This window comes from Pristiophorus japonicus, chromosome 5, assembly GCF_044704955.1.
Source record: "Pristiophorus japonicus isolate sPriJap1 chromosome 5, sPriJap1.hap1, whole genome shotgun sequence".
In the NCBI taxonomy this organism is placed as follows: domain Eukaryota; kingdom Metazoa; phylum Chordata; class Chondrichthyes; family Pristiophoridae; genus Pristiophorus; species Pristiophorus japonicus.
Genome location: NC_091981.1, coordinates 295,865,921 through 295,888,219, shown reverse-complemented (window position 1 = coordinate 295,888,219; position 22,299 = coordinate 295,865,921). Strand labels below are relative to the sequence as shown.

At 47.1% G+C, this 22,299-nt stretch overlaps 1 protein-coding gene across 2 annotated transcripts in view; it reads right to left on the bottom strand.

Moving 5' to 3' along the window:
* Window positions 1-21,888, bottom strand: part of LOC139264773 (diacylglycerol O-acyltransferase 1-like) — a 155,605-nt gene extending 133,717 nt beyond the window's left edge. For both annotated transcript variants that reach the window (XM_070881889.1, XM_070881891.1), the window contains exon 1: window positions 21,503-21,888. In XM_070881889.1, the coding sequence (XP_070737990.1) occupies window positions 21,503-21,699 (197 nt within the window). In that variant the 5' untranslated portion in view covers window positions 21,700-21,888. The remainder of the gene's footprint in view (window positions 1-21,502) is intronic.
* Window positions 21,889-22,299: the final 411 nt, after the last annotated feature.

Sequence of the window (22,299 nt, the reverse complement as noted above, 5' to 3'; positions counted from 1 at the left end):
CATGAGATTTGAGAGTCTGAACTGGAACGCAGATAAAGCACAAGCTCCTGTGGAGCACAGGAGTGTTGGACAGTCTCTGTCTGCAGTACCGAGTGAGGACATACCATTCCCTGCACAGTTACTCAGCGACAGGCCAGGAATTAGAACGATGCCAATCAGGTCTTGCTGCAGAACCACACAGGAGGTTAAGTAGATTTTGTGACTTGCTGTTAAGTGGAGCCCATAACACCTAGACTCCCCACATCTCTCCACAGTCTATTACTGAAGATAATAGGAGAGCAACAGAGAACCATTGCCTTTCCTGTTTCCCTCCACCTTGCATTTCATGCTTCAGCTGTCCCAGCGCAAGTTTACTGCCTCTAATCCGACAGCTAAATAACTTTTATTTATATAGCGCCTTTAACGTACTAAAACATCAAGGTGCTTCACGGCAGTGTTATAAGACGAAACAGATAAATTTGACACCGAACCACACAAGAGGAAATTATGGCAGATGGCCAAAAGCTTGGTCAGAGGTAGGTTTTGAGGAGCATCTTAAAAGGAGGAAAGAGAAGTTAAACTAGAAGAGGTCAGTTACACCGAAAGCCAGTTAGTAACAATTCAACACAAAGAGCTTGCATTTCTATCGTGCTCAATCAAATCCCCAGGACATCACAAAGCACTTCACGTTCAATGAATTTTTTAAATGTTGTTACTTACAGCAGTTAAATTGCACACAGCAAGATCCCACTATCAAATGAGATGAATGTCTCGTTTTAAGATTTCGTTAATATGCTAACTGGAGGTTGTTTTCCCAAAGACTAAACAATAAGCAATTAGTTAGCATCAAACATCCCCCCAAAAGAACACGGCACCCATTATGTTGGAAAGTCCTTTGATCTGTGTCAGTGAAGAGGGAGAGAGAAGGTGAAACACAGGGACACTGGCAGACAGACTTCTTGGAACAGCAAGACTGCAGGGACAGGAAGGTTGTCAAAGAGAAAACTGCAAGGGCTTTCACTGAGACGAAGAGGTCAGAAATGCTGAAGGGACAGTTAGTAGTTACGGGCCCAAGTTTCGGGCCGCGACCTGGACGCCGTTTTTCTGCCACAAAGTGCGGCTAAAAAAAACTTACCTATTCTCTGGCTCCCTGCAGGTCCTCTGGAGCTGTGCGCAGCGCAGCACAAGCTGTGGGGGGTGGAGCCAGGTCCCTGCACTGAAAACAGTGCCGGGACCTCTGCACATGCACGCTACAGTGGGCGCGCATGTTCAGTAGCTCCAGGCGCCCGAAACTGTGGGAGGGGCCCAAAGCACGCAGCCCCTATAACCCTGGCCGAATGGCCTCACTGGGGCTGCGTGGATAAGGCTCATCTCCCACTCGTCCGGACTTAATTCCTGCTCCCCGGACCGGACCCCCGCTCTCCCAACTTCCACCCCCCCACCCGACCTCCGCTTCCCCGCCGCCACCCCCCCCCCCCCCGCAACCCAACCTCCGTGACTCTCTCTCCCCCAACCTCCCCGACTCTCTCTCCCCCCTCCCTCACCCGACTCTCTCTCCCCCCTCCTCTCTCTCCTCCCTCCCTCTCTCTCTCCCCCGACCTCCGCGACTCTCTCTCCCCCCTCCCTCCCCCGACCTCCGCGACTCTCTCTCCCCCCTCCCTCCCCCGACCTCCGCGACTCTCTACCCCCTCCCTCCCCCGACCTCCGCGACTCTCTTCCCCCGACCTCCGCGACTCTCTCCCCCCTCCCTCCCCGACCCTCTCCCCCCTCCCTCCCCCGACCTCCGCGACTCTCTCCCCACTCTCTCCCCCGACCTCCGCGACTCACTCTCCCCCCCTCCCTCCCCCGACCTCCGTGACTCTCTCTCCCCCCTCCCTCCCCCGACCTCCGCGACTCTCTCTCCCCCCTCCCTTCCCCGACCCCCACTCCCCCCGATTTCGGCGAACCCCTCCCCGATCTCCACGACCCACCCCCCCCGATCGCCGCGACCCGCCCTCCCCCCAGATCTCCCTCCCCCCCCACCCCCCGGTCTTGGGTCCGGCCATTCACTCTCTCCTCCTTCTCTCCTTCCCCCCCTCCCTCCCCTCTCCTTCACCCCCCCCTCCTCCTCTCCTCCCCCCCCTCCCCCCTCCTCCTCTCCTTCCCACTCTCCTCCTCCTCCTCCTCCTCTCCTTCCGCCCCCTCCTTCTCCTCCTCTCCTTCCTCCCCTCCTCCTCCTCCTCTTCCTCTCCCCCCCTCCTCCTCCTCCTTCCCCCCTCCTCCTCCTCTCCTTCCTCCTCCCTCCTCCCCTTCCTCCCCCCTCCTCCTTCTCCACCCCCTCCTCCTCCTCCCCCACCCCCCTCCTCCTCTCCTCCCCCCCCTCCTCCTCCTCTTCCTCTCCTTCCTCCTCCTCCTCCTCTCCTTCCCCCCCTTCTCTCCTCCCCCCATCCTCCTCTCCTCCCCCCCTCCTCCTCCTCTCCTCCTCCCCCTCCTCCTCCTCCTCTCCTCCCCTCCCCTCCTCCCCTCCTCCCCCTCCTCCTCCTCCTCCTCCTCCTCCCCCCTCCTCCTCCTCTCCTCCCCCCCCTCCTCCTCCTCCTCTTTTTTTATTAATTTTTTTTGATTGATTTATTGGTGTATTTAACATTTATTATTGATGATGGCTCTTTATTTGTAAAACTGAAGTGTTTAATGTTTGTAAACTTCCCTTTAAACCCCACCCACCCATTCCTTACGCCTGATTTTCTAAGTGTAGACAAAGTTTTTCTGAGTGTACAAAAATCTACACATATTCCATTCTAAGTTAGTTTGGAGTATGTTTTCACTGCCTAAACTTTCAAAACGGGCGTAAGTGGCCAGACACGCCCCCTTTTGAAAAAAAAATCTGTTCCAAACTGAAACTGTTCTAACTGACTAGAACTGGAGCAAACTAAATGCCGAGAATTGCAATTTCTAAGATACTCCATTCTAAACCAGTTGCTCCAAAAAAACAGGAGCAACTCAGGCCGAAACTTGGTCCCTACATTTCAGATCAAGTAAGAGGACTTGCTGATGTCGGGAGTTATGGTGTGTTCAGTCCTAAATGGCCAACCCCTTACTCTGAGACTGTGACCCCTGCTTCTTTATTTTGTCTCATTATGTAAAGATAAGTTGTATTGTTTAAATTAAACAAGTCTGATCATAACTGCTGTGCTGTAAGTTAACCCAAAAGTGAAATAAAACAGCTTATTGGTTGATTTGTCCCAGACCTCATCTGACCAAGTGTTTCTTCAGTACATAAGAACATAAGCATTAGGAGGAGTAGGCCATTCGGCCCCTCGAGCCTGCTCCGCCATTCAATATGGCTGATCTTCTACCTCAACTCCACTTGCCTGCACGATCCCCATATCCCTTGATTCCCTTAATATTCAAAAATCTATCCATTTCTGTCTTGAATATACTCAAAGACTGAGCATCCACAGCCCTCTGGGGTAAAGAATTCCAAAGATCCACCACCCTCGGAGTGAAGAAGCTTCTCCTCATCTCGGTCCTAAATGGCTGACCCCTTATTCTGAGACTGTGACCCTTGGTTCTAGACTCCCCAGCCAGGGGAAACACCCTCCCTGTATCTATCCTGTCAACCCCTGTAGGAATTTTGTATGTTTCAATGAGATCACCTCTCATTCTTCTAAACTCGAGAGAATATAGGCCTAGTCTACTCAATCTCTCCTCACAGGACAATCCCCCTATCCCAGGAATCAGTCTGGTGAACTTTTGTTGTACTCTATCGGAGGGATTGAAACAGTAAACAGTTAGTTGTTTCAGGTCTCAAGGGACTGTTACACCAGAGTTACATAGAAACATAGAAAATAGGTGCAGGAGTAGGCCATTCGGCCTTTCTAGCCTGCACCGCCATTCAATATAATGGCTGATCATGCAACTTCAGTACCCCACTCCCGCCTTCTCTCCATACCCCCTAATCTCCTTAGCCGTAGGGGCCACATCTAACTCCCTCTTGAATATATCCAACGTCATCATACAAGTGGATATTGGGAAATGCGAGACAACTTCCACAAAGGTGATGCATTCGGACCACTTGTGGGCACCAACTGATGCTATCGTTGGTGCCCATAAGTGTTAACTTTTTTTGTTGGTGGGAAATTCTGGCCAAGTCACCAGAGAACTCCCCTGCTCTTCTTTGAATAGTGCTGTTGGATCCTTTGCATCCACCTGACTTAGCAGAAGGGGCCTCCTTAACATCTCCTCCGAAAGGCGGTACTCAGTGCTTGCGATGCAGCATTCAGCCGGCCTAGCACTGCAGGGTCAGCCTGGATTGTGTGCTCAAATCCAGGAGTGCTGCTTGAACACACAACAGACTTACTGCAAGTCCAAGTGTTCCCAACGGTGCTACGCTGACATTACCCAACAAGCACTCAACAAAGGTTTATTGATGCGGCTCATCCAGCCTTGAAGCAACGACTCAGTCTTCAACTTTCTCCAAGTGCTCATTCTCTTTCACAACTAAACAGTTGGAGACTAATGTTGGTGTATTGACCTTGAAACTTAATATGGTCAAAACAAATGGGAGATATCTTCAGTCCTGAATTTGGGCCAAAAAAATACACGTGTCTAAAGATAGAATCCCTCCCGCATCACTGCGACTGTGTGCTCTGGATTCAGACCCAGTAGATGGAGACTGACTTAAAACCATCTCATTCGGGATCTTTACAACGCCAGAGGATGGATTCAGAACTCAGGTTCCAGAGATGAAAGGACAATGTTCTGATTCGGTCACTTTGGACAAAGTTACAAAACTTTAAATTCTCTTCAATGAGAACATTTGTGATCTTTCTCCATCTCCAGTTTGAAAAAAAACAGCCAAAGTATCTTTCAAGCCGTCGGTGATTTGCTGTATTGATTTTTTTTCTTTTGAAACTGAACTCCACTGCCCTTGGTGTATTTAATGACAACTATCTAAGCCTTGCTGCACTGAGGCAGGAAAGGTGTGTATTCCACCAAATGCTCCTTCCAGCTTGAAATAGGCTTCAGCTATTGAACTAACAGGAATCTCGAAGCCCACCTCAATGGCCCTTTTCCATTTTGGAAGAAAGCCAGATTTGCCATGCAGGTCGAGTGCAAAGCAATCTTAGTCTGGCGGAGGGAGTTCCTGCACAATAGGAGGCAAGGAAAGGGAACAGTTATACTCGGGTACACTCCACAGAAGCAAGAATGGGCCGTACTGCCCATTGGCACAGGCCATTTCCACCAGCGAAAGTGAAGGATACATTGACCCTTCTGCTAAAAGAAGCCTCCTTTACAAACCTTGGAATTTACTCCCACAGCCTTGGGATTGCGAGCACGATCAGCTGAAATGGAGCATGTTCTTACAACTCACAGCCTCCCGATATCACCCCCTCCCCAGCTCCCACACATCATCACCATCAGGACCAGAGAAGAATCTCGCTTACCTGAATTTCTTCCATTCCCTATTTTTCTGGTCACGAGAACACATCTCCTGAACTTACCACTCCTCTCGAGCTCCTCTTCACACTGTTTCTCAAACCAATAGACAGATTCTCCTCCCCCTTGCTGTTTTGCCTGGACAAAATCATTCTGACTGGCCAGTGCCTCCATCCTTGCTCACTCCTAGCTGTCTCTCTCTCCGGTTACTGCTGCTGCATGCTGGCATGTTATACCCTTTATACATTTCTCTCACCACTTCCCCCATCACACTGTTCCCAAGTTTCATCCTCTGAGTTGAGAACCTTGCTTTCCATGTGTGAGCAGTTTCCATCGGAATCTGCCATGGTTATACTCTGCTTTTCTCCTCCTCTCTCCAATTTATAACTGTTTTACAGTGTACAAACAGACATTGGTTTGCTTTTATGGTAGTTAGGCACATGCAAGTTCCTGTGGCTACAGAATATAAAATGGCCTCCTTAAATGCAGTTATTATGCTCTTATGTTCTCAGTTTTGTTGATTACTAAAAGTGTCTGCTGCCTCCCCATTGTTATAGACATATACGTTCCTGTATATGGGGCTAGATTTTTCCCAAGCAGTTTTTTCGGCGCACTTACCGTAAATGCACCGACTTTGTGCGCTGGAACCGGCCGCTCTGCTGTGTGTCCTGGGTCCTAGTGTGGCGTTTCTCGTGGGGTGGGGGGTGGAGCTACAGTCCTGTGCAGCAAACACTGCCGGCGCCTCTGCACATGCGCACTAGAGTGTGCGTGCATGTGCAGTAGCTCCTCGCAGCCCGGTGCTGTCTGGGATGGGCCGAAGCACGCCGTCCGTATCCCGGGCTGAGTGGCCTGCCGCACACTCTGATATCGAAGGATCGCATTGGAGTAATGGAGTCTGGAGGTGATGAAGGGACATGTGAGTTTTAGTGGCAGATGGGCTGTGGCCCTTTTGACAAGGGCGGGGGAATGGGACGAGCTGAAGTGCTCTTGCAGAGAGCAGGCATGGGCTTGACAGAGCATTGACTTGGTGCAGAGCCAGAATGGCAAGGAGAATTCACAGGACACCGGAGAGGAGAGCATTGACAGCCAAAAGTGCCCAATGGGCGAGATCATCTTCCCGCTCAACCTGGAGGACTTTGATTTCGAGCAGCACATTGTGAAGCACTTTGTAGCTTTTCCTCTCCATCCCCCCTCCCGATTCCGCTGAGACCAGCCTTTCCGCTCCCTTCCCGCCGCCTTCCCTGGCCGATTTCAACTAAAGATAGGGTTTAATACAATTTTTTAAATTGTTGTTCAATTGTTTACCCTATTTTTATGTAGTTATTTGAACTTTTATATTGATTGTTTGCTGCTTGGTGCAGGTCCTACCTGCGGCGATTTGTAAGCTGCCCGCAACGTTTTTCAGAGCTGGCCACAGACACTGACCTAAGTGGATTTGGAGTAACTTTTAACTGGCCAAAAATGGCATAAATGGCCAAAAGTGGATTAAGTGTATGGGAATGCCCCCTTTTGAAAAAAAACAAGTTAAAAAATTTAACCTAGCTGACTTACTCTGGAGCAACTTTTGTTGGGGAAAACGGCATTTTTTTTAAACTTGCGCCAGAAAAAACTTACTCCAAAAAAATTGGAGCAAGTCATGAGGAAAATCGGTCCCTGACCGGAGTCAATCAATCTCAGCGGAGGCTGCAACTAGGATGCCAGTAACTGATCATCTGTGCAGTTTCCCCAATATGCCCATTTTAATTTGAAACATGCCCAATAGTAAACTTATAGAACGATCATCATCATCGGCAGTCCCTCGGAATCGAGGAAGACTTGCTTCCACTCCTGAAGCGAGTTCTTTGGTGGATACAACACAGAAGGAGGCCATTTGGGCCATCGTGCTTAAATCGTATCTTTGTTTCAGCTATCCAATTAATCCAACTCCCCCGCTCTTTCCTTACAGTCCTGTCTATTTATCCAACTCTCTTTCGAAAGTTACTGTTGAATCTGCTTCCACCGCCCTTTCAGGCAGCGCGTTCCAGATCACAACAACTCGCTGTGCAAAGAATTGTTTCCCATCTCGCCTCTGGTTCTTTTGCCAATTACCTTAAATCTGTTTCCTCTGGTTACCGACCCGCCTGCCACTGGAAAGTTTCACCTTATTTACGCCATCAAAACCAGCCACGATTTGAAACACCTCTATCAAATCGCCCCTTAATCTTCTCTGCTCCAAGGAGAATCACCCCAGCTTCTCCAGTCTCTCCACGTAACTGAAGTCCTTCATCCCTGGAACCATTCTGGTAAATCTCCTACACACCCTCCCCAAGCCTGAACACCCTTCCTGAAGTGCAGGGCCCAGAATTGAACACAATACTCCAGCTGAGGCCGAACTAGAGTTTATATAAAGGTTTAGCAAAACTTCCTTTTGTACTCAATTCCTCAATGAATTAAGCCACGGATCCTATTTATTTTTTATTTTTAAAAACAGTCTTCTCAACTTGTCCTGCTGCCTTCAAAGATTTGTGTACATATGGTATGTTGGCCTTCATTGCAAGAGGATTTGAGTACAGGAGCAAGGATGTCTTACTACAGTTATACATCTGGAGTATTGTGTGCAGTTTTGGGCTCCTTACCTAAGAAAGGATATACTTTCCATAGAGGGGGTGCAGCGAAGGTTCACCAGACTGATTCCCAGGATGGCAGGACTGTCGTATGAGGAGAGATTGGGTCGACTAGGTCCGTATTCACTAGAATTTAGAAGAATGAGAGGGGATCTCATTGAAAAGTATAAAATTCTGACTGGGTTGGACAGACTGGATGCGGGGAGGATGTTTCCCCTGGCTGGGAAGTCTACAACAAGGGGTCACAGTCTCAGGATACGAGGTAGGAAATTTAGGACCGAGATGAGGAGAAATGTTTTCACTCAGGAGGGTGGTGAACCTGTGGAATTCTTTACCACAGAAGGCTGTGGAGGCCAAGTCACGGAATATATTTAAGAGGGAGATAGATATATTTCTAGACACAAAAGGCATCAAGGGGTATGGGGAAAAAACGGGAATATGGTGTTGAGATAGAGGATCAGCCATGATCAGATTGAATGGCGGTGCAGACTCGAAGGGCCGAATGCCTACTACTGCTCCTATTTTCTATGTATCCCTTCACACTTCTCTGCGTTAAATTAGATCTGCCTTGTGTCCGCCCATTTTACCAGTCTGTCGATGTCTGTTACTATCCTCATTGTTTATAAATCATTTAACTGGGGTTGTGCCTGTGGTGTGCATTTTACATCACATTACACCAAGATGAAGTACTAGTATGTCACTTGTGGTGAGTAGTTTGAGATAATTAAAGAGCATATTACACATTTAAATACAGCGATTTCTCTTTCCTAAGCCTGGCTACCACTGTACTAAATTATTAACACTACTCACCGTAGCCCTCTCCCTGCCACTTTCACCGTTATTGATTATACTAAATGTATTTATTTCTTCAGCCGGACAGCCTTCCTTACAACGTATAACTGCGACATTCCATATCTTTAAAATCAATTAAAGTGTGTAATAACTCAATGCTCCCATTACCTTAGTCCACTGCCCTGCTGTACCCATTTGAATTTGCAGTTACGCTCAGAATGCAAGATTTATAGCAAATAGTTATAATGAAGCAACTTTAAACAGTGTATAAAAGAAAAACTTGCATTTATATAGCGCCTTTCACAATCACCAGACGTTTCAAAGCACTTCACAGCCAATTAAGAACGTTTGTAGTGTGGTCACTGTTATGATGTGGGAAACGCAGCAGCCAACTTGCACACAGCAAGCTCCCACAAACAGTAACATAATAATGACCAGATACTCTGTTTTTGCTATGTTGATTGAGGGGTCAGGCTTGAACCCACAACCTTCTGACTGAGAGGCAAGAGTACCACCCACTGAGCCACAGCTGACACTAGTTGATGTCAATCCCTCCTGAGTTACTCTAGTCTGCCTTGCTGTGCTCTCTGTTGCAGTGCATACTTCTATTAGTTATAAGGTTTAAAAAAAAACTTTTAAAGCGGTTAATATTTGGTATATAGTTGTGCAAAGCAAGTTATTCTGTGCTCCTCCTTTACCTCAGCCAGTTCACTTTATTGCACCTCCCTCAAGTTAGTGTAGTTGTGTACCCGGTCTGTGACGCTAAATCCTCAGGGCCTGATAGTCTGCATCCCAGAGTACTTAAGGAAGTGGCCCGAGAAATAGTAGATGCATTGATGATCATTTTCCAAAATTCCATGGATTCTGGATCAGTTCCTATGGACTGGAGGGTAGCTAATGTAACCCCACTTTTTAAAAAAAAGGAGGGAGAGAGCAAACAGGGAATTATAGACTGGTTAGCCTGACATCAGTAGTGGGGAAAATGCTGGAATCAATTATTAAAGATGTAATAGCAGCGCATTTGGAAAGCAGTGACAGGTTCAGTATAAGTCAGCATGGATTTATGAAAGGAAAATCATGCTTGACAAATCTTCTAGACTTTTTTGAGGATGTAACTAGGAGAGTGGATAAGGGAGAACCAGTGGATGTGGTGTATTTGGACTTTCAAAAGGCTTTTGGCAAGGTCCCACACAAGAGATTAGTATGCAAAATTAAGGCACATGGTACTGGGGGTAATGTATTGACGTGGGTAGAGAACTGGTTGGCAGACAGGAAGCAAAGAGTGGGAATAAACGGGTCCTTTTCAGAATGGCAGGCAGTGACTAGTGGGATGCCGCAAGGTTCAGTGCTGGGGCCCCAGCTATTTACAATATACATTAATGATTTAGACAAAGGAATTGAATGTAATATCTCCAAGTTTGCAGATGACACTAAACTGGGTGGCAGTGTGATCTGTGATGATGATGCGAAGAGGCTGCAGGGTGACTTGGTCAGGTTAGAAGAATGGTCAAATGCACGGCAGATGCAATATAATGTGGATAAATGTGAGGTTATCCACTTTGGTGGCAAAAACAGGAAGGCAGATTATCTGAATGGTGACAGATTAGTAAAAGGAGGTGCAACGAGACCTGGGTGCCATGCTAAATCAGTCACTGAAGGTAGGCATGCAGGTACAGCAGGCAATAAAGAAAGCAAATGGCATGTTGGCCTTCATAGCGAAAGGATTTGAGTATAGGAGTCTTACTGCAGTTGTACAGGGCCTTGGCGAGACCACACCTTGAATATTGTGTAGAGTTTTGGTCTCCTAAACTGAAGAAGGACATTCTTGCTATTGAGGGAGTGCAGCGAAGGTTCACCAGACTAATTCCCAGGATGGCAGGTCTGACATATTAAGAAAGACTGGATCGACTAGGCTTAAATTCACTGAAATTTAGAAGAATGAGAGGGGATCTCATAGAAACATATTAAATTATGACAGGACTGGACAGGTTAGATGCAAGAAGAATGTTCCCGATGTTGGGGAAATCCAGAACCAGGGGTCACAGTCGAAGGATAAGGGGTAAGCCATATAGGACCAAGGTGAGGAGAAACTTTTTCACCCAGAGAGTGGTGCACCTGTGGAATTCTCTACCACAGAAAGTAGTTGAGGCCAATTCACTAAATATATTCAAAAGGGAGTTAGATGAAGTCCTTACTACTCGGGGGATCAGGGGGTATGGAGAGAAAGTGGGAGTGGGGTACTGAAGTTGAATGATCAGCCATGATCATATTGAATTGTGGTGCAGACTCGAAGGGCCGAATGGCCTGCTCCTGTACCTATTTTCTATGTTTCTATGTTATGCTAATGTATATTAGTGTGTAGGTTAAGTGTAAAAGTTAACATCGATTCCTGTTTTACCGTAGCCAGCTGAATTCAGTGTACGCCTTGTAACAGCTGCTCTCAAAGATTTTGAAAGATGCAGCTCTCTGCATCTTTCACATTCTTTCCTTACCACAAGCAAATCTCCCCATATTCCAATCAAACGGTGTTTAGGTCGATCAGAAACATGCAAGATGCAGGTTAATCCCCAAGTACGGTTATGGTGGCTCTGTTTAGGATGTTTAATAGCCATTATAGTTACATTCAATTGCTTTGGGTCTTTCCCCAGCCCTCTGCCCATGTTTAATTATTTAGAATATTTTATGCCCAATGTGCAGTTTTATACCAAGTGTAGAGATATATAACATAAAATCAAAATACTACAGATGCTGGAATCTGGAATAAAAACAGAAAATGCTGGAAATCTCAGCGGGTCAGGCAGCATCTGTGGAGACAGAAACGGAGTTAACGTTTCAGGTCGATGACCCTTCGTCAGAACTGGAGTGTGTTCAAAAAGAACATAAGAAATAGGAGCAGGAGTCGGCCATATGGCCCCTCGAGCCTCCTCCGCCATTCAATAAGATCATGGCTGATCATTCAACCTCAGTACCCCTTTCCTGCTTTCTCTCCATACCCCTTGATCCCTTTAGCCGTAAGGGCCATATGTAACGCCCTTTTGAATATATCCAACGAACTGGCCTCAACAACTTTCTGTGGTAGAGAATTCCACAGGTTAACCACTCTCTGAGTGAAGAAGTTTCTCCTCATCTCGGTCCTAAATGGCCGACCCCTTATTCTTAGACTGTGACCCCTGGTTCTGGAACTCTCCAACAACAGGAACATTCTTCCTGACTCTAACCTGTCCAATCCCGTCAGAATTTTATATGTTTCTATGAGATCCCCTCTCATTCTTCTAAACTCCAGTGGATACAAGCCCAGTCTCTCCTCATACGTCAGTCCTGCCTCCCCGGGAATCAATCTGGTGAACCTTCGCTGCACTCCCTCAATAGCAAGAACGTCCTTCCTCAGATTAGGAGACCAAAACTGAACACAATATTCCAGGTGTGGCCTCACCAAGGCCCTGTACAACTGCAGTAAGACCTCCCTGCTCCTATACTCAAATCCTCTCGCTATGAAGGCCAACATGCCATTTGCCTTCTTCACCGCCTGCTGTACCTGCATGCCAAACTTCAATGACTGATGTACCATGTCACCCAGGTCTCATTGCACCTCCCCTTTTCCTAATCTGTCACCATTCAGATAATATTCTGTCTTCCTGTTTTTGTCACCAAAGTGGATAACCTCACATTTATCCACATTATACGGCATCTGCCATGCATTTGCCCACTCACCTAACCTGTCCAAGTCACCCTGCAGTCTCTTAGCATCCTCTTCACAGCTCACACCGCCACCCAGCTTAGTGTCATCTGCAAACTTGGAGATATTACATTCAATTCCTTAATCTAAATCATTGATGTATATTGTAAATAGCTGGGGTCCTAGCACTGAACCCTGTGGCACCCCACTGGTCACTGCCTGCCATTCTGAAAAGGCTGATCTGATCATGGACTCAGCTCCACTTCCCCGCCCGCTCCCCATAACCCCTTATCGTTTAAGAAACTGTCTATTTCTGTCTTAAATTTATTTAATGTCCCGGCTTCCACAGCTCTCTGAGGCAGCGAATTCCAGATTCACAACCCTCAGAACAAATTTCTCCTCATCTCAGTTCTAAATGGGTGATCTCTTATTCTAAGATCATGCCTTCTAGTTCCAGGCTCCCCTATCAGTGGAAACATCCGCTCTGCATCCACCTTGTCAAGCCCCCTCATAATTTTATACATTTCGATAAGATCACCTCTCATTCTTCACTCATTGTGAAGAACAGATTCTTCACAAGCACTGAAAGGGAGAGGAGAACAAAGAACAAAAGGGAAAATCGGTGATAGGTTGGAAGACAGGAGAGATGAGAGAGACAAAAGGGCTGATGGCACAAATTCAAATGGTAATGCCAGGAGTTAGTAAAACATTAGTCAAGATAGGGTGTGAACGATCGTCTCTCCAGTCATCGACCCAAAACGTTAACTCTGCTTCCTCTCCACAGATACTGCCCGACCCGCTGAGATTTCCAGCATTTTCTGTTTAGTAGATATATAATCTCAGTTTAGGGTCTTTTATACCCAGTGAACAGTGTTTCACACTAGACTGGTGCAGATATGGACAGTGTTCTGGGGGTTTACACTACAGTAATGCAGATACAGACAGTATTCTGGGGGTTTACACTACAGTAGTGCAGATAGACAGTGTTCTGGGGGTTTACACTACAGTAGTGCCGATATAGACCGTTTTCTGGGGGTTTACACTACAGTAGTGCAGATATAGACCATGTTCTGGGGGTTTACACTAGACTGGTGCAGATATAGACCGTGTTCTGAGGGTTTACACTACAGTAGTGCCGATATAGACCATGTTCTGTGGGTTTACACTACAGTCGTGCAGATATAGACCATGTTCTGGGGGTTTACACTACAGTAGTGCAGATATAGATCTTGTTCTGTGCGTTTACACTACAGTAGTGCAGATTTAGACCGTGTTCTGAGGGTTTACACTACAGTAGTGCAGATATAGACGGTGTTCTGTGGGTTTACACTACAGTAGTGCAGATACAGACCGTGTTCTGGGGGTTTAACACGACAGTAGTGCAGATTTAGACCGTGTTCTGAGGGTTTACACTACAGTAGTGCAGATATAGACGGTGTTCTGTGGGTTTACACTACAGTAGTGCAGATACAGACCGTGTTCTGGGGGTTTAACACGACAGTAGTGCAGATATAGATGGTGTTCTGAGGGTTTACACTACAGTAGTGCAGATATAGACCGTGTTCTGGGGGTTTACACTACAGTAGTGCAGATATAGACCGTGTTCTGAGGGTTTACACTACAGTAGTGCAGATATAGACCCTGTTCTGAGGGTTTACACTAGAGTGGTGCAGATATAGATGGTGTTCTGGGGGTTTACACGAGAGTGGTGCAGATATAGACCGTGTTCTGGGGGTTTACACTACAGTAGTGCAGATACAGACCGTGTTCTGGGGGTTTAACACGACAGTAGTGCAGATATAGACGGTGTTCTGAGGGTTTACACTACAGTAGTGCAGATATAGACCGTGTTCTGGGGGTTTACACTACAGTAGTGCAGATATAGACCGTGTTCTGAGGGTTTACACTACAGTAGTGCAGATATAGACCCTGTTCTGTGGGTTTACACTACAGTAGTGCAGATATAGACCTTGTTCTGTGGGTTTACACTACAGTAGTGCAGATTTAGACCGTGTTCTGAGGGTTTACACTACAGTAATGCAGATATAGACGGTGTTCTGTGGGTTTACACTACAGTAGTGCAGATATAGACCGTGTTCTGGGGGTTTAACACGATAGTAGTGCAGATATAGACGGTGTTCTGAGGGTTTACACTACAGTAGTGCAGATATAGACCGTGTTCTGGGGGTTTACACTACAGTAGTGCAGATATAGACCCTGTTCTGGGGGTTTACACTAGAGTGGTGCAGATATAGATGGTGTTCTGGGGGTTTACACTAGAGTGGTGCAGATATAGACCGTGTTCTGGGGGTTTACACTAGAGTGGTGCAGATATAGACCACGTTCTGAGGGTTTACACTACAGTAGTGCAGATACAGACCGTGTTCCTGGGGTTTACACTACAGTAGTGCAGATTTAGACCGTGTTCTGAGGGTTTACACTACAGTAATGCAGATATAGACGGTGTTCTGTGGGTTTACACTACAGTAGTGCAGATATAGACCGTGTTCTGGGGGTTTAACACGACAGTAGTGCAGATATAGACAGTGTTCTGAGTGTTTACACTACAGTAGTGCAGATATAGACCGTGTTCTGGGGGTTTACACTACAGTAGTGCAGATACAGACCGTGTTCTGGGGGTTTACACTACAGTAGTGCAGATACAGACCGTGTTCTGGGGGTTTACACTACAGTAGTGCAGATATAGACCGTGGTGTGAGGGTTTACACTAGAGTGGTGCAGATATAGACCGTGTTCTGGGGGTTTACACTACAGTAGTGCAGATACAGACCGTGTTCTGGGGGTTTACACTAAAGTAGTGCAGATACAGACCGTGTTCTGGGGGTTTACACTACAGTAGTGCAGATACAGACCGTGTTCTGGGGGTTTACACTACAGTAGTGCCGATATAGACCATGTTCTGGGGGTTTACACTACAGTAGTGCAGATATAGACCGTGGTGTGAGGGTTTACACTAGAGTGGTGCAGATATAGACCGTGTTCTGGGGGTTTACACTAGAGTGGTGCAGATATAGACCGTGTTCTGAGGGTTTACACTACAGTAGTGCAGATACAGACCGTGTTCTGGGGGTTTACACTACAGTAGTGCAGATACAGACCGTGTTCTGGGGGTTTACACTACAGTAGTGCCGATATAGACCATGTTCTGGGGGTTTACACTAGAGTGGTGCAGTTATAGACCGTGTTCTGTGCGTTTACACTACAGTAGTGCCGATATAGACCATGTTCTGTGGGTTTACACTACAGTAGTGCAGATATAGACCGTGGTGTGAGGGTTTACACTAGAGTGGTGCAGATATAGACCGTGTTCTGGGGGTTTACACTACAGTAGTGCAGATATAGACCGTGTTCTGGGGGTTTACACTACAGTAGTGCAGATATAGAGCGTGTTCTGAGGGTTTACACTACAGTAGTGCAGATACAGACCGTGTTCTGGGGGTTTACACTACAGTAGTGCCGATATAGACCATGTTCTGTGGGTTTACACTACAGTAGTGCAGATATAGACCGTGTTCTGGGTGTTTACACTAGAGTGGTGCAGATACAGACCGTGTTGTGAGGGTTTACACTAGAGTGGTGCAGATACAGACCGTGTTATGAGGGTTTACACTACAGTAGTGCAGATATAGACCGTGTTCTGGGTGTTTACACTAGAGTGGTGCAGATATCGACCGTGTTCTGAGGGTTTACACTACAGTAGTGCAGATATAGACGGTGTTCTGTGGGTTTACACTACAGTAGTGCAGATACAGACCGTGTTCTGGGGGTTTAACACGACAGTAGTGCAGATATAGATGGTGTTCTGAGGGTTTACACTACAGTAGTGCAGATATAGACCGTGTTCTGGGGGTTTACACTACAGTAGTGCAGATATAGACCGTGTTCTGAGGGTTTACACTACAGTAGTGCAGATATAGACCCTGTTCTGAGGGTTTACACTAGAGTGGTGCAGATATAGATGGTGTTCTGGGGGTTTACACGAGAGTGGTGCAGATATAGACCGTGTTCTGGGGGTTTACACTACAGTAGTGCAGATACAGACCGTGTTCTGGGGGTTTAACACGACAGTAGTGCAGATATAGACGGTGTTCTGAGGGTTTACACTACAGTAGTGCAGATATAGACCGTGTTCTGGGGGTTTACACTACAGTAGTGCAGATATAGACCGTGTTCTGAGGGTTTACACTACACTAGTGCAGATATAGACCCTGTTCTGAGGGTTTACACTACAGTAGTGCAGATATAGACCTTGTTCTGTGGGTTTACACTACAGTAGTGCAGATTTAGACCGTGTTCTGAGGGTTTACACTACAGTAATGCAGATATAGACGGTGTTCTGTGGGTTTACACTACAGTAGTGCAGATATAGACCGTGTTCTGGGGGTTTAACACGATAGTAGTGCAGATATAGACGGTGTTCTGAGGGTTTACACTACAGTAGTGCAGATATAGACCGTGTTCTGGGGGTTTACACTACAGTAGTGCAGATATAGACCCTGTTCTGGGGGTTTACACTACAGTAGTGCAGATATAGATGGTGTTCTGTGGGTTTACACTACAGTAGTGCAGATACAGACCGTGTTCTGGGGGTTTAACACGACAGTAGTGCAGATATAGATGGTGTTCTGAGGGTTTACACTACAGTAGTGCAGATATAGACCGTGTTCTGGGGGTTTACACTACAGTAGTGCAGATATAGACCGTGTTCTGAGGGTTTACACTACAGTAGTGCAGATATAGACCCTGTTCTGAGGGTTTACACTAGAGTGGTGCAGATATAGATGGTGTTCTGGGGGTTTACACGAGAGTGGTGCAGATATAGACCGTGTTCTGGGGGTTTACACTACAGTAGTGCAGATACAGACCGTGTTCTGGGGGTTTAACACGACAGTAGTGCAGATATAGACGGTGTTCTGAGGGTTTACACTACAGTAGTGCAGATATAGACCGTGTTCTGGGGGTTTACACTACAGTAGTGCAGATATAGACCGTGTTCTGAGGGTTTACACTACAGTAGTGCAGATATAGACCCTGTTCTGAGGGTTTACACTACAGTAGTGCAGATATAGACCTTGTTCTGTGGGTTTACACTACAGTAGTGCAGATTTAGACCGTGTTCTGAGGGTTTACACTACAGTAATGCAGATATAGACGGTGTTCTGTGGGTTTACACTACAGTAGTGCAGATATAGACCGTGTTCTGGGGGTTTAACACGATAGTAGTGCAGATATAGACGGTGTTCTGAGGGTTTACACTACAGTAGTGCAGATATAGACCGTGTTCTGGGGGTTTACACTACAGTAGTGCAGATATAGACCCTGTTCTGAGGGTTTACACTAGAGTGGTGCAGATATAGATGGTGTTCTGGGGGTTTACACGAGAGTGGTGCAGATATAGACCGTGTTCTGGGGGTTTACACTACAGTAGTGCAGATACAGACCGTGTTCTGGGGGTTTAACACGACAGTAGTGCAGATATAGACGGTGTTCTGAGGGTTTACACTACAGTAGTGCAGATATAGACCGTGTTCTGGGGGTTTACACTACAGTAGTGCAGATATAGACCGTGTTCTGAGGGTTTACACTACAGTAGTGCAGATATAGACCCTGTTCTGAGGGTTTACACTAGAGTGGTGCAGATATAGATGGTGTTCTGGGGGTTTACACGAGAGTGGTGCAGATATAGACCGTGTTCTGGGGGTTTACACTACAGTAGTGCAGATACAGACCGTGTTCTGGGGGTTTAACACGACAGTAGTGCAGATATAGACGGTGTTCTGAGGGTTTACACTACAGTAGTGCAGATATAGACCGTGTTCTGGGGGTTTACACTACAGTAGTGCAGATATAGACCGTGTTCTGAGGGTTTACACTACAGTAGTGCAGATATAGACCCTGTTCTGAGGGTTTACACTACAGTAGTGCAGATATAGACCTTGTTCTGTGGGTTTACACTACAGTAGTGCAGATTTAGACCGTGTTCTGAGGGTTTACACTACAGTAATGCAGATATAGACGGTGTTCTGTGGGTTTACACTACAGTAGTGCAGATATAGACCGTGTTCTGGGGGTTTAACACGATAGTAGTGCAGATATAGACGGTGTTCTGAGGGTTTACACTACAGTAGTGCAGATATAGACCGTGTTCTGGGGGTTTACACTACAGTAGTGCAGATATAGACCCTGTTCTGGGGGTTTACACTACAGTAGTGCAGATATAGATGGTGTTCTGTGGGTTTACACTACAGTAGTGCAGATACAGACCGTGTTCTGGGGGTTTAACACGACAGTAGTGCAGATATAGATGGTGTTCTGAGGGTTTACACTACAGTAGTGCAGATATAGACCGTGTTCTGGGGGTTTACACTACAGTAGTGCAGATATAGACCGTGTTCTGAGGGTTTACACTACAGTAGTGCAGATATAGACCCTGTTCTGAGGGTTTACACTAGAGTGGTGCAGATATAGATGGTGTTCTGGGGGTTTACACGAGAGTGGTGCAGATATAGACCGTGTTCTGGGGGTTTACACTACAGTAGTGCAGATACAGACCGTGTTCTGGGGGTTTAACACGACAGTAGTGCAGATATAGACGGTGTTCTGAGGGTTTACACTACAGTAGTGCAGATATAGACCGTGTTCTGGGGGTTTACACTACAGTAGTGCAGATATAGACCGTGTTCTGAGGGTTTACACTACAGTAGTGCAGATATAGACCCTGTTCTGAGGGTTTACACTACAGTAGTGCAGATATAGACCTTGTTCTGTGGGTTTACACTACAGTAGTGCAGATTTAGACCGTGTTCTGAGGGTTTACACTACAGTAATGCAGATATAGACGGTGTTCTGTGGGTTTACACTACAGTAGTGCAGATATAGACCGTGTTCTGGGGGTTTAACACGATAGTAGTGCAGATATAGACGGTGTTCTGAGGGTTTACACTACAGTAGTGCAGATATAGACCGTGTTCTGGGGGTTTACACTACAGTAGTGCAGATATAGACCCTGTTCTGGGGGTTTACACTAGAGTGGTGCAGATATAGATGGTGTTCTGGGGGTTTACACTAGAGTGGTGCAGATATAGACCGTGTTCTGGGGGTTTACACTAGAGTGGTGCAGATATAGACCACGTTCTGAGGGTTTACACTACAGTAGTGCAGATACAGACCGTGTTCCTGGGGTTTACACTACAGTAGTGCAGATTTAGACCGTGTTCTGAGGGTTTACACTACAGTAATGCAGATATAGACGGTGTTCTGTGGGTTTACACTACAGTAGTGCAGATATAGACCGTGTTCTGGGGGTTTACACTACAGTAGTGCAGATATAGACCGTGTTCTGAGGGTTTACACTACAGTAGTGCAGATATAGACCCTGTTCTGAGGGTTTACACTACAGTAGTGCAGATATAGACCTTGTTCTGTGGCTTTACACTACAGTAGTGCAGATTTAGACCGTGTTCTGAGGGTTTACACTACAGTAATGCAGATATAGACGGTGTTCTGTGGGTTTACACTACAGTAGTGCAGATATAGACCGTGTTCTGGGGGTTTAACACGATAGTAGTGCAGATATAGACGGTGTTCTGAGGGTTTACACTACAGTAGTGCAGATATAGACCGTGTTCTGGGGGTTTACACTACAGTAGTGCAGATATAGACCCTGTTCTGGGGGTTTACACTAGAGTGGTGCAGATATAGATGGTGTTCTGGGGGTTTACACTAGAGTGGTGCAGATATAGACCGTGTTCTGGGGGTTTACACTAGAGTGGTGCAGATATAGACCACGTTCTGAGGGTTTACACTACAGTAGTGCAGATACAGACCGTGTTCCTGGGGTTTACACTACAGTAGTGCAGATTTAGACCGTGTTCTGAGGGTTTACACTACAGTAATGCAGATATAGACGGTGTTCTGTGGGTTTACACTACAGTAGTGCAGATATAGACCGTGTTCTGGGGGTTTACACTACAGTAGTGCAGATATAGACCGTGTTCTGGGGGTTTACACTACAGTAGTGCAGATATAGAGCGTGTTCTGAGGGTTTACACTACAGTAGTGCAGATACAGACCGTGTTCTGGGGGTTTACACTACAGTAGTGCCGATATAGACCATGTTCTGTGGGTTTACACTACAGTAGTGCAGATATAGACCGTGTTCTGGGGGTTTACACTAGAGTGGTGCAGATATAGACCGTGTTCTGTGGGTTTACACGAGAGTGGTGCCGATATAGACCGTGTTCTGGGTGTTTACACTAGAGTGGTGCAGATACAGACCGTGTTGTGAGGGTTTACACTAGAGTGGTGCAGATACAGACCGTGTTATGAGGGTTTACACTACAGTAGTGCAGATATAGACCGTGTTCTGGGTGTTTACACTAGAGTGGTGCAGATATCGACCGTGTTCTGAGGGTTTACACTAGAGTGGTGCAGATATAGACCGTGTTCTGGGGGTTTACACTACAGTAGTGCCGATATAGACCGTGTTCTGGGGGTTTACACTAGAGTGGTGCAGATATAGACCGTGTTCTGGGGGTTTACACTACAGTAGTGCAGATACAGACCGTGTTCTGAGGGTTTACACTAGAGTGGTGCAGATATAGACCGTGTTCTGGGGGTTTACACTACAGTAGTGCAGATACAGACCGTGTTCTGAGGGTTTACACTACAGTAGTGCAGATATAGACCCTGTTCTGGGGGTTTACACTACAGTAGTGCCGATACAGACCCTGTTCTGGGGGTTTACACTACAGTAGTGCAGATACAGACCCTGTTCTGGGGGTTTACACTACAGTAGTGCCGATACAGACCCTGTTCTGAGGGTTTACACTACAGTAGTGCCGATACAGACAGTGTTCTGAGGGTTTACACTACAGTAGTGCAGATACAGACCGTGTTCTGAGGGTTTACACTAGAGTGGTGCAGATATAGACCGTGTTCTGGGGGTTTACACTACAGTAGTGCAGATACAGACCCTGTTCTGGGGGTTTCGCAGAGCACTGATATAAAGTTTTACCTCAGCCAAGTTGCCTCGCTGTTTTCTTCCTCTTGCTTCAGTTTCTTCAGATCCTTGTGGCTCAGGGTCCGGGTCGCCTTGTTGCCCGCCGCCGCTCCGGCACCGTGTCCGCGCCGCCTCACGGTGCCCGCCTCCGGGCTGCTCACCGAGTCACCACCACCGCCGCCGCCGCCGCCGGCGGCCCTCGGGCCGCTCATGGTGCCGGCGGGGATTGCTGCCCTGTCTCACTCACGCTCTCCGGTTGCCCCTGGGGACAGGGGGGGGGGGGGGGGGGGTCAGGGGGTCAGCGACTGGCGATTCGGGCTCGCGAGCAACCTGTCCACCTGACCCGCTCGCGGGGACTCGCTCACCACGCCCCGCGCCTGAGAGGGGGGGCGGCGACGTCATCCCCCCTCCCCTCCCCGGGGCCACAGTGCAGCCCCGCCCCGCGACCACAGGCCCCGCCCCCTTTTCGGCTGCTCACACGCGTGCGCTAAGTGGGCGAACTGCCTCTTGGGAAATGTAGTCCAATCGCAAGACATGCACATGGCAATTCAAGGGTTTCGCCTTCGGGCTTGGGATGGAGTTTGTGCTTTTGTGTTCGTGCTCCGCATTTTTGATTAAAGAAAATGTAAGCAATGCACGTCACTGCTTAAAAATAACCGGCTCAATATCTTTTAAATGTGTTTGTTATTGGTATTATATACACAATTCACGTTTTGAAAGTGACTATTGACTCAGCTTCCTTTCAGACAGTCATCATCATCATCATAGGCAGTCCCTCGGAAATCGAGGAAGGCTTGCTTCCACTCCTGAAG